Below are 14277 nucleotides of genomic sequence, written 5' to 3'. Positions count from 1 at the left end.
ATTTTTGGTGAAGAATTAACATCAAGTAGGACACATTCGTGAAGCGGAACAAATTTTATTGGATTTTTTTTTTACTTTTATTGGACTTTTTTTTAAATAAAAAAAAGTGGGGAGTGCATTATTATTTGGCCCCTTTGCGTTTATACTTTGTAGTGCCACCTTTTGCTGCAATTACTGCTGCAAGTCACTTGGGGTATGTCTCTATCAGTTTTGCACATCTGAAATTTTTGCCCATTCTTCCTTGCAAAACAGCTGGAGCTCAGTGAGGTTGGATGGAGAGCATTTGTGAACAGCAGTGTTCAGCTCTTTCCACAGATTCCACCTGAATATGTTTATTTGTGAACCGTTCCATTATAGATTTTGATTGTGGTTTTCTTTTTGCCACACTTCCATAAAGGCTACATTTGTGCAGTATACGACTTGTTGTCCTATAGACAGAGTCTCCTACCTCAGCTGTAGATCTCTGCAGTTTATCCAGAGTGATCATGGGCCTCTTGGCTGCATCTCTGACCAGTCTTCCCCTTGTTTTAACTGAAAGTTTAGAGGGATTGCCGGGTCTTGGTAGATTTACAGTGGTCTGATACTCCTTCCATTTCAATATGATCTCTTGCACAGTGCTCCTTAAGATGTTTAAAGCTTGGGAAGACCTCTCCACAACAGTGTCTCGAACTGCCTGGTGTTTTCCTTGGTCTTCATGATGCTCTCTGCGCTTTAAACAGAACTCAGAGACTATCACAGAGCAGGTGCATTTAGGTCAACATTGGATCATTCAGAGATCCTTACTGAACTTCTGGAGTGAGTTTGCTGCATGTAATATAAATAAATGTAAATATTCTACTAGTGAAATAAACCGGCATGTGTCAGTAACTGAATGAATGTAAAAACACTATCAGTAAAATAAACTAGCGTGTGTCAGTAACTAGTAAAGATTCTACTAGTAAAATAAACTGACATGTGTCAGTAACTGGCTAAATGTAAAGATTCTACAAGTGAAATAAACAGGCGTGTGTCACTAACTTTCTGAATGTTAAGATTCTACTAGTAAAATAAACTGGCTTGTGTCAGTAACTCTCTGAATGTAAAGATTCTACTAGTAAAATAAACTGGCTTGTGTCAGTAACTCTCTGAATGTAAAGATTCTACTAGTAAAATAAACCTCTGTGTGTCAGTAACTCTCTGAATGTAAAGATTCTACTAGTAAAATAAACCTCTGTGTGTCAGTAACTCTCTGAATGTAAAGATTCTACTAGTAAAATAAACCTCTGTGTGTCAGTAACTCTCTGAATGTAAAGATTCTACTAGTAAAATAAACTGGCTTGTGTCAGTTACTCAATGTAAAGAAGAAGTTAGCTGAAAGACAGAGAGAGATCTTACATTGTTTATTTTATTGTACATGTAAAAAATCCATTATAAAACATTTAAAAAAATATATGATTAATTTGTGATAAATCACAGTGAATTGTTTGATTATTTAGTTATTTTTTATTTTATTTTGATTTTATTTTATTTTTTATCATTTTTTACTCGATCAACAGCTAGAAATAAGTAAATAAGCTATTATGTATCAACAATGTAAGCATATATGTGATCAAATAAAAACAAAAAAAACATAACACATTTTCTAAAAAACAAAAATATCAGGAAATACAATACAATAAGTAGGCAAAGTTCATGGGCAAATGTCAACACCTGCTTAAACTCTGTACAGATAATAGGTAATTCTTGTTTTTCTCGAAACAGGACTTGCTTAGGTAAAAAAAAACCTTTTCCTCTGTGGCTTCAAAGACACGAGATGCGGTTCCAGTTTGTGCAGTGAGGCTGACAGCAACCTTCGTTGTGATCACTCTGCTCTAAACCACCCTGAGGAGAACTTCAAAGACACACTCACTGAAAAACATGAACTCATTCACAGGTGAGTAACCTCGCCTTAAAAAAACAAATATCTCAAAGATTTTAAGTGATATGAAGCCAAATCATTGTCGGTGGGTTGATTTGGGAGATATACCGGGTACAGAAATACTGAGTGTGAGTCATTTCATTAGAAGCCGGCGCAGGTAGAACCACGTGTTTAGAGCTTCGTTTAATGCTGGATCATTCAGACAATCTGCATGTTTTCTAATTTAACTTTTCTTTCATTGCTAGTGTTGGGTCCTGTTCTGCTGATGTGGTCTTGCCGTGTTAAGGTAATGTAAAACTGCACCATGCAATAGCAACACTTTGCAGACTAACACATCCCCTGCTTTTACAGCAGGCTTGTGACACATTTTTGCACCATAAAGCACTAGCTTTAAACTGGAAGCATAAAATCAGAGTTTCTCTGATTTAGCTATTTATAGGTATATGTTTGAGTGAAATGAATATTGTTGTTTTACTATAGAAAAAGATGCAGAGCTTTCAGATGTCAAATAATGCAAAGAAAACAACTTCATGTTCAGAAATCAATGTTTAGTGGAGTAAACCTGGTTTTTAATCACAGTTCTCCTCCACCAGTCTTACACACTGCTTTTGGATAACTTTATGCCACTTCTGGTGCAAAAATTCAAGATAAGATATGATTATGGGCGTGGAGGCATACATCGTTCTGTATCGCATCCTACAGCACATTTACCCACTGTGCCGGCAGCTGGGCCTGTAGAAAAATGCTGCACACTTGTTGGGTGCTGAAGCTGGCATCCAAACATCTGCCAAACATCTGCCAAACAGACAGGCCAAGAAATGCCTGTCTGTTTGGCAGGCCATGTTTTACTTTTGCAAAGATATTCTAAAAAACCTTGTTGTGTGTGGATGATCATTATCCTGCTGAAAAACAGGTGTGAAAAACACACGTGGCTGCAGGATGTCTTGCACATATCACTGAGCTGATAGTGCTCCTTGTTTCACTACTAGGGGTGACCAACTGAAAATGGCTCCTAAGATAATCACAACAGCAACTGGAGAAGTGTGAACCTGGATGTGTTGCTAATTACCATACAGTGCCATTCCATAGCAGTTCAGGTTTTTCGTTCATGACACTGCTGCTGACAAAGGCACTGGTGGCTGGGTGATGACAAACAGTCTAGATGGTGGGAATTCAGATCACACCTTTAAAAATGAGTATATGTACCTGAGACAAAACTGCATGGCAAGTGTTGTTTCAATCCAGCATGAATTTTTTTATTGTAATTTACTAATTTAGTGTAATTTAGTGTTGACTTAACACTGGCAAAAATGCTTTTAACAGCTGTGTACTTCAGAGTGGGTAAAGCTAACTTTAAGGGTTTACGTTTGCAGGCAAATGTGACCAGAATGACTACCGAGGGGGATTATGAAGACTCAACCAGTGATGCCTCTACTTTTGATTATGGCACCGCTGTCAGCATGTGCGAAAAAGCGGCCAATCGGAACTTCCGATCCTGGTTTCTACCCACAGTCTACAGCATAATCTGCTTCCTGGCTCTCCTGGGAAACTTCCTGGTCATCCTCACCTACCTCTATTTCAAGCGGCTTAAGACGATGACGGATATCTTCCTGTTGAACCTGGCCGTGGCTGACCTGCTCTTCGCTCTCTCGCTGCCCTTCTGGGCTGCCAGCGTCATGACCACATGGCCTTTGGGCCAGTTTCCGTGTAAGTCCATGCACGCCATCTACAAAATTAGCTTCTTCAGTGGGATGTTCCTCCTGACCTGCATCAGCGTGGACAGATACTACTCCATCACCAAAGCTGTGTCGGCCCACCGCTGCCGTTCCAGCGCCATCCAGTATGGACGGGTATCCTCAATGATCACTTGGGTAATGGCTGTGGTCTTCTCCCTCCCTGAGATCATCTACTCCGGCATCAACAATAACAACACTTGTGTGGCCTTTACCCACGCGCACGAAGACCTGCGCGTCTCCATGCTGGTCAGCCAGATGATCCTTGGTTTTGTTCTGCCGGCACTGGTCATGGGTTTCTGCTACAGCTGCATCATCAAGACCCTTGTGCAGGCCAGGAACTTTGAGAAGAACAAAGCCCTGAAGGTCATCTTCGCTGTGGTGAGCGTCTTTCTGGTCAGCCAACTGCCATACAATGTTGTGATGGGTCTGAGTACAAAAAATACCACCCATTGTGATTATGAAAACCTCCTTCTCTATGCCATGGACGTGACTCGAGGCATCGCCTTCCTGCGCTGCTGCGTAAACCCGTTCCTATACGCCTTTATCGGCGTGAAGTTCCGTAATGACCTGCTAAAGCTCCTGAAGGATCTGGGATGCATCAGCCAGAGGCATGTCATATACGCCTGTGGCAAACGCAAGTCCTCAGCAGGATTTGAGACCGAGACCACCACCTCATTTTCCCCCTGACGTGGCTCCACCTGCTAACTTCACCAAGCTGTACCAGTGTATTCCAGTTTCCAAACGTATATTGCAAAACTTGCTCTTTTAACATTTTCTGTAGAGCTTTGTGAAATGCAGTTTTTGCGTGGTAAAACTGCTAAACCCTGAGGTGCTAGGTCTGTGTGGACACATTTTACACTTCCTTTTTCTATAAACTGTGTAGTTTTTCATTTAATAGCAGTTCCCTTAATAATAAGTTTTAAGATTAATAACCGAATGGATTTTAAATGGACTTAATTAAATGGAATTTAAATGGTATTAATTTGCTGTTTTTATCCAATATCATCTATGAACTGTGGAAAAATTACAATGAAACTATTTTGTAATGTATGTATAAAACAGAGTGTATAACATGTACACTAACATGCCAAATGTAACTGAACAGCAACTAGTATCATGTCCCAAGACTTTTGCCATGTGCCATGTTAGCTGAAGAACTCTCACATGTACTGACGTGTGAGATATGTATGTGAGGCCTCCTATATTGAATGTGGATGTATATATATTTTTAGAGTAACTGCACTGTTCACTGTGGATTCCCGACCACCCTATAGATCCAGGAATGTTAAATACCTGCACAACTTCAGAAAATGGAAAGTCGCACACGGGCCAACGTTCAGTCAACCTCACTTGATAAGATAACATAAGATAACATCCCACAAAACTATTACAGGTGTGGGCATTTCCAAACCGTCCCCTGGCATAACATTTTATTATTAATTTACATATCGCTATTCCATCGTATTATAAACAGGTGTATTAATGAAGCATTCCATTATTATAATATGCAGCTACTGACAAATTTTGAATGTTTACTGAGTAATATATATAATTAATCCTTGCGACACCTGAAGCTCATGGTGGATACATCGTTCAGAGATTGTATTATACACTCCTGCTGCACCTTATTCTATGGGATCATTTTTATTCAAGTAATTGATATATTTATTTTTTTATTAATCTTTCTATAACCTTTAGAGTCAGTTTGACACCATTTAGTGTTTAACCAAATCTCTTTAAAAAAAATGATATATGACATAATCAGTGTGTTTCCTGTTGACCTTTTTTCAATGACTTTTACTAATTTAATTTGATGAGGACAAACAAGTTAACATGTTTCACAGACTGATAGTATTAAATGGAAATATATGTTTAATATCTTAATGTTTAATGTTCTTGGCCATGTCAATTTGACCCAGGCTTTTTTATCTGTACAACATTTATGAAATATGAATATTTTACAGACATTTGTGTTGGATAATATTGAGGTCATTTTATAATCTTAAAAAAAAATTTAAAAATCCTCTGAGTTTGACCCAAAACTAACAAAACCATTCTTATAGTAATGCCAGATCCACTGATAGTTCAGTGCAGAAACAAAAAGTGAAATATCTGCACTATAAATTAATTATAATAATTTTCTAGAGTTTTAAATTGCTGGAGTCAAAATGATCTCAAGGATAAAGGGTGCTAGTAAATTTGCGGATTACAGGAGGGTAAAGTTTCCATTGCATTATCATGTATATCATGTATAGGCTGGGCTCATTTTTCAAGGTGTGCGTTTGTTTTAGATGAAACTATTTCTTAAAGCTGTTTTATTCAATTAGCTGAATCTGAATGTATTTTGTGTTTTTATCTGTATTTCTTTACCAGTGTCAAGAAAGACACAACCGAACATACAATCAAGCATTGCATTGTGACACCTCCTTATTTCCACACCTATGATCAATTTCTTTTCTGTAGTCTTTCTGTTTCACTGCATACTGTATTATACTCCTTTCACCAGGTTCTTTTTTGATTAGGACCCCACAGGAGAGACCGCCACAGAGCAGCTATTATTTTGTCAGTGCACTGCACAGCAGTGATACTGGCATGGTGGTGGTGTGTTAGTGTTTGTTGTGCTGCTACAAATGGATCTGACGCAGAAGTGCTGCTGGAGTTTTTAAACACCATGTCCACTCACTGTCCATTCTCTATCAGACACACCTAATAAGCTGCTCCAGCTTGTAGAGGTATATCAGTGCTCACAATGGACACACAGTGTTCTCAGACTGTTCTCTGTCCAAAAGTGATACTGAGGTGTTTACAAACTCCAGCAGCACTGCTGTGGCTGATCCACTGCCAGATCCACTTTGCCAGTGTCACTGCAGTGCTAAGAATGACCCACCACCCAGATAATAGCTGCTCTATGGTGGTCCTGTGGGGTCCTAAACATTGAAATACAGGGTGTATACAGGACTGTATAATGTAATTATAGAACTACAAAGTTTCCTATAAGATCAGTGGAGCTAAAAAAAAAACGGATAATAGGTGTAAAAAAACAAGGATGTTATAATGTAATGCTTCATCAGTGTATGTGCCTGGATATTTTAGCTATTGAATGTCTGCAGTCACACTGCTAAACGTCTGAAATGTACAGTTTTATACATTTATGGCATCTGTTTACCACATATATATTAAATAAAATACGGTATATGCGAGAACTTGAACTTTCTAACATACCTCACACCTTCACACATGCAGAGTAACGTCACACTGCACAGTGGTCCCTTTGAACATGCAGATGCACCCTGTGATAGTTTCAGCTAGTTTAGTGGTTTCTCCAGGGACAGAGATAGGGAACTAAAAACAACTGAAACTGCACAGCTGGCGGTTTTACAGCTCTTGTTGGGGCCCATGAACCTGATCATCACTGATAGCTGAAATAACACGTTCCTAATAGAAGACATATAGAAGTCTGTGAAGACCCTGAACAAATTGCTAAGTTCTACCTTTAGAGTCAAGCAGTTTCAACTGTTGAAAAAAAAGAAAAGACAAAGGATATAGTGCAGGATGTTATCTTCAGTGTGGTTTAATGTAACAGCTTTGTTCCCATAGTACACGTACAAGCACACAAATGGAGAACTTTGGGTGTAGTAAAACATGATAAAATCAGGGCATATTTTGCCCCAATAAATTGCTTTTTACACCATTATCCAGGTCAAAGTAGCTTCACACCTCCTTACTAAAATCCCTGACATTTAAAACAAGGCATTAATGACTTAAAAAGTACACAAGAAGCTTATTTAAAACCAATGTTTAGCAGCCGGTGCCAGGAGGCAGGCTATGCAGAGTCTATGTGTATATATATATATATATATATATATATATATATATATATATATATATATATATATATTTGTCTATGTCATTATCAGTACAATGATGGCGGCACACAGAGCTGAAAGCTAGTGGCACGGAATGTAAACAGTGATTTTAATAAGCTTTTTGTGCACTCTTTAAGTTATTAATGCCTCGTTTTAAATATCAGGACTCTCCAGATTCTAGCAAGGAGGTATGGAGCTACTTTGAACCTGGATAAAAAGTGTAAAAAGCGATTTATTGGGGCAAAATATGCCCCTATACGGCCGTTGTACAATATGCTGGGCAAAAAGCACAAAATGACTGTATCTCAGGAAGCTGTAGGAGAGCAGAGGTGAGCTATTCAATAAAGGTTAGTACTCTTTATCATGTTTTACTACACCCAAGGTCAATTTTACACCGGAGTCATCCTTTAATGAGCTACACATACTAGTGTGTAACGTGATTTTGCCGAATTTTCAAAGCATAGCATCTGTGTCTTCAAGGCATTCAGAAATGCTAGGGCCAGTGGTTGCAGGACCTAAATAATATAATGTTGGACTGTCAAAGTGCCTGTAATAAAGACCAAAAGTAATCTATCATTGTAGGAAATTGCACCCGAATCACCAACTTTGCTCCGCAGAGTCAATTGCTACAAACCTTCAAACTTCATGTGGACTTCAGATTAGCTCAAGAACAGTGCACAGAGAGCTTCATGGAATGGCATGCTGCCACTGGTCTCTAGAGCAGTGGTGACGTGAGTGACAAATTACACTTCACTGTCTGCAGTTTGACGGGTAAGTCTGGGTTTGGTGGTTGACAGAAGAATGGTATCTGTCTGACTGAATTGTGCCAAGTGTAAAGTTTGGTGGAATTGGGTTCAGACCTTTAGTTACGCTAAAAGGAACTATTAATTTTGACAATTTCATGCACTCATCTTTTCAGAAACAGTTTGCCGATGGCTCTTTCCTGTTCCATTATGACTGTGCTCTAGTTCACAAATCACATTTCTGAAAGTATGGCCAAAGACTCCCATAAACACACTCCTAAACCTTGTGAAAAGCATTACCATAAGCGGTGAAGCTGTTATACAGCTCTAGAAAAAGATAAAGAGACCACTTCAGTTTCTGAATCAGATTCTCTGATTCTCTGATTTTGCTATTTATAGGTATATGTTTGAGTAAAATGAATGGTTGTTTTATTCTATAAACTACAGACAACATTTCTCCCAAATTCCAAATAAAAAAATTGTCATTTAGAGCATTTATTTGCAGAAAATGAGAAATGGCTGAAATAACAAAAAAAGATGCAGAGCTTTCAGACCTCAAATAATGCAAAGAAACAAGTTCATATTCATAAAGTTTTAAGAGTTCAGAAATCAATATTTGGTGGAATAACCCGGGTTTTTAGTCACAATTTTCATACATCTAGGCATGTTCTCCTCCACCAGTCTTACACACTGCTTTTGGATAACTTTATGCCACTCCTGGTGCAAGAATTCAAGCAGTTCAGCTTGGTTTGTTGGCTTGTGATCATTCATCTTCCTCTTGATTATATTCCAGAGGTTTTCAATTTAGTAAAATCAAAGAAACCCAGTGGTCTCTTTCATCATATTTAACCCTATAGATCCTCACATTTAACCCTATAGATTAAGAATGGAATGTCATTTAAGTTTAAAGGCATGTGATGGCTGATGGTCTCTAATTGTAAATGTGACCTAAAAATTCAGTTCAAAGTTTTTTTTTGGCACATATACAGTTATATGTGCCAAAAGCAGTGAAATGCTTTGCTAACTGCCCAATCAGATAAAAAAAAATCTATAAAAAAGGTACATGAAATATATATTGGCCAAAATGTATATTTTTAAAGTTAATTTAAAAAATATATAATATTTCCCTGATTCAACATTAATGAGGGCATTTAAAACCAGATATGTGGACCAGATATGGCTACTGGAAATTTTAAAGGAGGTCTGGTTGTTAAGTGATTGAGTTCTGTATCAGTTCTGACAGGTGGAGTAAATTTGCCAGATAGCTGTAGCATTAAATACAGTACTGTATTTGTAATAATAAATACTTCTACTACTACTACTATTATTACAACTATTATTATTACTATTGTTTTGGGTCAAATATAATTATTTTTTGCAATTAATAATCTAAATGTTACTCATATGGATGTAATTTAATTCAGCGGATGTAAATCAATAGGATAAGAAATTAGTTGCTTCCTCATTTTACCCATTTTTAGGCTGTTATTACTAGTGATATATGAGCCACTATTAAATGGGCCACATTTATATCATGATTTTGAATATTATCAGAAACCTTTGTGATTACTTATGATTGAATTACTGATAACTTCGTTCTTTTGCTGAATTACCATATTTTGAAGACAGAAATCATAGTTTTCAGCTTAATCCCTTTTTTTCACTTTTTATTTCCTGTCATGTATGCGTCCTCCCTTTTAGTGAAACCCGTCATATAATGAAAACGTGGTTGACCTAGAGTTGAAAAAAAAGTTTCAATAGTTCATGATGGCCTTATTCTGTTTCAGAGATATTTTTAATAGCTGTGACATTTTACCACGACAGGGTGAACAGCTTAAGCTTAATCAGCTAAGTCTAGAGACAGTATGAGAAATGTTAAATAATAAAATTAATAAAACAGTGAGATAGTTGTCATGTCACTGATGTCAAAAGGCAAGGTTATGCCAAGATAAAAATGTGAACAGAGAAAAATAAGTAAATGTCTACATTATTTCATAAATCTTGAAAACTTAATTTTTAATGTTTTATACACTCAAAACTAAAACAGCTGGAGCAGTAATACAATAACAGTGAATAGTCATACTTTTACTACCAATAACCTTATCCAAGCCATATTCAAAATGCAGGCTATTCTGTGCCGGTTTAGTCACCCACAGTATTCAAAAAATATGTGAATGATTTTTGTAATATGAGCATAATTGTAATATAATTACAAGCACTGCTATATAAAGTAATGTAATCTGATTACTTTCTGTTATTTTTAGATTTAGGTTATTTAACTGGACATTTAAATATTGACACAGCTATATCTGTGAAGTTTAAAAATATTGCTAAAACCATTAACTTGCAGTTCATATTAGAAACGGAATATTAATATATAACTGAGGATCTCTAAAATACTCCGCTTTCTTATCAATTTTACAGTCAGCCACTAGAGGTCAGGCTTGTATAAAAAGCTCGTAATCTAGTGACCGAGGTTTATTTGAAGTTCAACACGCCGCCAGCAGGTGTCGCAGTTCAGCGGTGTGTAGTGTAGTGTGGTGTGTGGTTGTGTTACAGACTCGGACAGAGCTGTTTATGTGTTTGCTGTTGTTGTGTCATATTATTTATTAGTTTATTTGGAGCATAACGGGACTGTAGTGTGATATAAACCTGTCCTCTACGCCTGGTGTTTCTTAAATAAACACTTCAATACCCACAATGCACTGTCACACGCTAGATATAAACCGGTAGGCTGTCTCAACCACACATTCTCTCTCTCTCTCTCTCTCTCTCTCTCTCATTCACTCTCTCACTCGTTGAAGGTGACACTGACCTTAACACACAGGTTCCTAAAAAGCAACAGGAAACCTTTAAGTGTATAAAAAGGTCAAACTCCAGGGCGTTAAAACAGCAGGGTGAGATCTGACCGTAGAAAACACTGAAGCAGTGAAGCAGAGTGTAGGAGAGTCAGGGTGTATAAATATCCCAGATGTCATTTGAGCTCAGCTTCCTGCTGTTTTCTTATAAAAATAATTTTAAAGATGTAGACATAACCACTACTGGAGTTACAGTGAGGGGTGTACCCTTTAACCAAGGTTGAAAAGCCCTCTTGAAAAAGTTATTTGAAAAAGAGACAAAGTGCCCTATTTGCAGCACTTCTTGTATTTCTTGCATTTCTTCCAAATAAGTGGCCTCTAGTTGAAAATGGTGTTCTTATGAAGAGCCTAATATGCCACCCTACTAGTCAGTGTCTCAAAAGTTCTTTTCCAGTGAAGAAAATGAGACTGAATAGGGTTCTACCACAGGTGAGAGAACACGAAGAAGTAGAGGTGTGCGGATTGATCCAAATATCGATAATATCAATACCAACACTGGTATTGATATTGATCAATACTCGTGTAAAAAGATCGATACTCAAGCTTTTTTTCTCTCTCGCTCCCACTGACTACTGTGCACACGGATTCATCAAAGTCTACTCTCTGTTTGTAAGAGTAGAGCGGAGCAGTGCACCCCTGATTTATTGTTTCTAAACAAAATGTTGATTGTGATAAAGTATTTTGTTGTCATGTACAGTGTTTGGTGAAATTCTATCCTAGGTCTTTTGGATCCTTTGGATCTATGAAGCTTAAATATTAAAAAGTAATGATATCTGTATCAGTATCAACATCAGCAATACTGACCCTGCATTTACTTGGTATCGGATCGATACCAAAATTCCCGGTATCGCCCACCTCTATGAAGAAGTGCCTACCAGTGGATAATGCACAAGCCCGGGAGTAGGTGCCTTTTTTTCACCCTTGCCCTTCAAACAGTCCACAACTGGACGTAACACTCTGATACACACACACACTCACTGTCTCTTGCATTAACTACACCTGGATAAAGTAATACTAAAAATTGTGATTATGTGTACCATTATCAGTTTTATTCAAATTTTTAAATCCACATCAGAAGCTCAAACCTAAGACTTTGGATCTCATATGCACAAGGGTGATTTTCTGAATTAGGTGTCCTTTAAGTCCCCCGACCTTACTTCAAAGATTTTCAAATAATGGAAACCACAAACAGCAGTTTATAATCCTTATTTACCAATTCCTAATGTCTTTGCATTATGATATAAAACAACAACAAAAATACAATATTATTATCATTTACATGTCCCCACTGACCATCATTACATTTTAAATAACATTGTCGTCTATTTTGATTAAATATATATTGTTTCTCAAAAGATACATACACCTGTCGGTTACTACTGTTATATGTGTAGTAACCAGTTATTCAGGGGAAAAATGAACACTATTTTTAATGAAGTAAATACCATGTGATGCTATCGTCTTAAAAGACCTAATAAGGATTAGGATTTTGTGTCTGTCTGAGGTAAGAAAAACTATTTTCTCAAAGGTGTAATGATTAAGATGAGATGATCAAAAAATATGTCCATATTTATGTATGGCGTGCCATTGGGACAAGACAACTTTGATGACACTGTAACGACCCCTTGTGGCAAATCTTAGAATGCAGCTGGCATTTGTGTTATAAAATGCACCACAACACTTTTTAGCATTATCAGCCTCAGTGGATGATGTGCCCTCTAGATCAAGAATTTCTTCAAAAATGTGTCTTATAAAGTGCCCATTAATGGGTACCCTGCTCTCCAAGTAGATATGAGTGCCGTTATAAAGTGCCTTCTATGCCACCCTTTACTAGACAAAGCTGTCCCAAAGGTGCCTTTTACAGTAGAGAAAATAAATGTAATTTAGTGCTGAATTGGGTTCTCCTACAGGTAAGAAAACATGATGTAGTGGTTGGTTAGATACCTTCTTCTCTAATGTAGAAGTGCCTCCCATCTGCATATGCAACTGCATTACCCTCCTTGAGTAAATTAGGTTTTTTGGGTCTTTCATCCATGATGAATTTGGTTGTTTAGATGAAAGAAAGCCAAAATAGCATCTATATCTACTAAGAGCCTAAGAGGAGCGACCCACCTAGGTGTCAACCAGCATGACCAAGCCTTATGACCTGCATGGCAATGATAGTTGAACAGCATGACGAAACTTGTCAAACAATATGACAGGCTGTTGAGCAGCTTGGTCAGGTTGGTCAAGCTAATAGTCCATTAACCACAAATAAAAACATATGCTATTCTGGATAAGAGCTAGGCTGCAACCAGTTTTACTTGTTGTCATACCAGAATATGGGGATGTTTTAATTAGTTAAGGATTTTTGTTTAGATGGGGATGACTTTCCAACATGTTGCCAACACCATGCATGTACATGTGTATATAGTTTGAATGAATGATAATGAAACACATTGGACCAAGGGCTGATCTCAGTACTAATGTAAACCACGGTCTCTGGGATCTAGGCAATGATTTAATTATTTAATTATTTAATCATTATTTAATAAAATAAAATCATTATGTTAGAATTACCATCGCAAGCTAACATAAGCATTTAAAACTGTATTTAGTGTATTTAAGTGAATTTCACTCAAGTTTTGATTAATTTGAAATACTTAGTGATGCAATGGCGATGGAATTTGCTGTTAAAAATACACTTCCATATAAGTGATTATTTTCAGATAAAAAATAGATTGATCAATAATCATGTTTATAAATTAAAATCTATGTCCTAAAATTAGTTATGGATCTGACTTTTTAAATCTGAAAATTGTTAGTTGCTAAAAGTTGTTATAAATTCTAATTTATGAATACAACATTAAGTATTTCAAGTTTACAAATCATTTTTATTCAAACATACAAAATGCAGTTTCAAATACTTATGCCAGGTTTAAGCTCCATACACCAATACAATGAATCATTATGACTTATGACTCACTTATAATGTAGCTTAACATAATTACTCAGAAATGTGTCTGTGTGTGTGTGTGTGTGTGTGTGTGTGTGTTTGTGTGTGTGTGTGTGTGTGTGTGTGTGTGTGTGTGTGTGTGTGTGTGAGTGTGTGTACAGGAGAAATACATTGCTGCAGAAATACCAGTTAAACTGCTCACAGAAATAAAGAGTTTGGGTAGGGCAACATTGACTTCCCTT

General features: G+C 37.0%; 1 protein-coding gene across 2 annotated transcripts; it reads left to right on the top strand.

The window, feature by feature from the left end:
- Positions 1-1813: 1813 nt before the first annotated feature.
- On the top strand, positions 1814-6836 carry ccr7 (chemokine (C-C motif) receptor 7). 2 transcript variants are annotated; one of them, XM_007248832.4, is made up of 3 exons: positions 1814-1912; positions 2143-2183; positions 3271-6836. In XM_007248832.4, the coding sequence occupies exons 1-3, from the start codon at positions 1897-1899 to the stop codon at positions 4318-4320; spliced, it is 1107 nt and encodes a 368-aa protein (XP_007248894.1). In that variant the 5' UTR covers positions 1814-1896; the 3' UTR covers positions 4321-6836. The 2 variants fall into 2 exon arrangements, with proteins under 2 accessions (XP_007248894.1, XP_049335498.1); XM_049479541.1 differs by lacking the exon at positions 1814-1912 and adding an exon at positions 2009-2054.
- Positions 6837-14277: the final 7441 nt, after the last annotated feature.

Source organism: Astyanax mexicanus, chromosome 5 (genome assembly GCF_023375975.1).
Source record: "Astyanax mexicanus isolate ESR-SI-001 chromosome 5, AstMex3_surface, whole genome shotgun sequence".
Lineage (NCBI taxonomy): Eukaryota > Metazoa > Chordata > Actinopteri > Characiformes > Acestrorhamphidae > Astyanax > Astyanax mexicanus.
The sequence above is the reverse complement of the archived record's forward strand: the minus strand, read 5'-3'. Positions and strand labels throughout refer to the sequence as shown.

Bases quoted from the DNA above. Each gene is read 5' to 3' on its own strand.
- ccr7 (XM_007248832.4), top strand. The intron at 2,184-3,270 runs GTAATGTAAAAC...TTACGTTTGCAG, and splicing joins TGTGGTCTTGCCGTGTTAAG to GCAAATGTGACCAGAATGAC.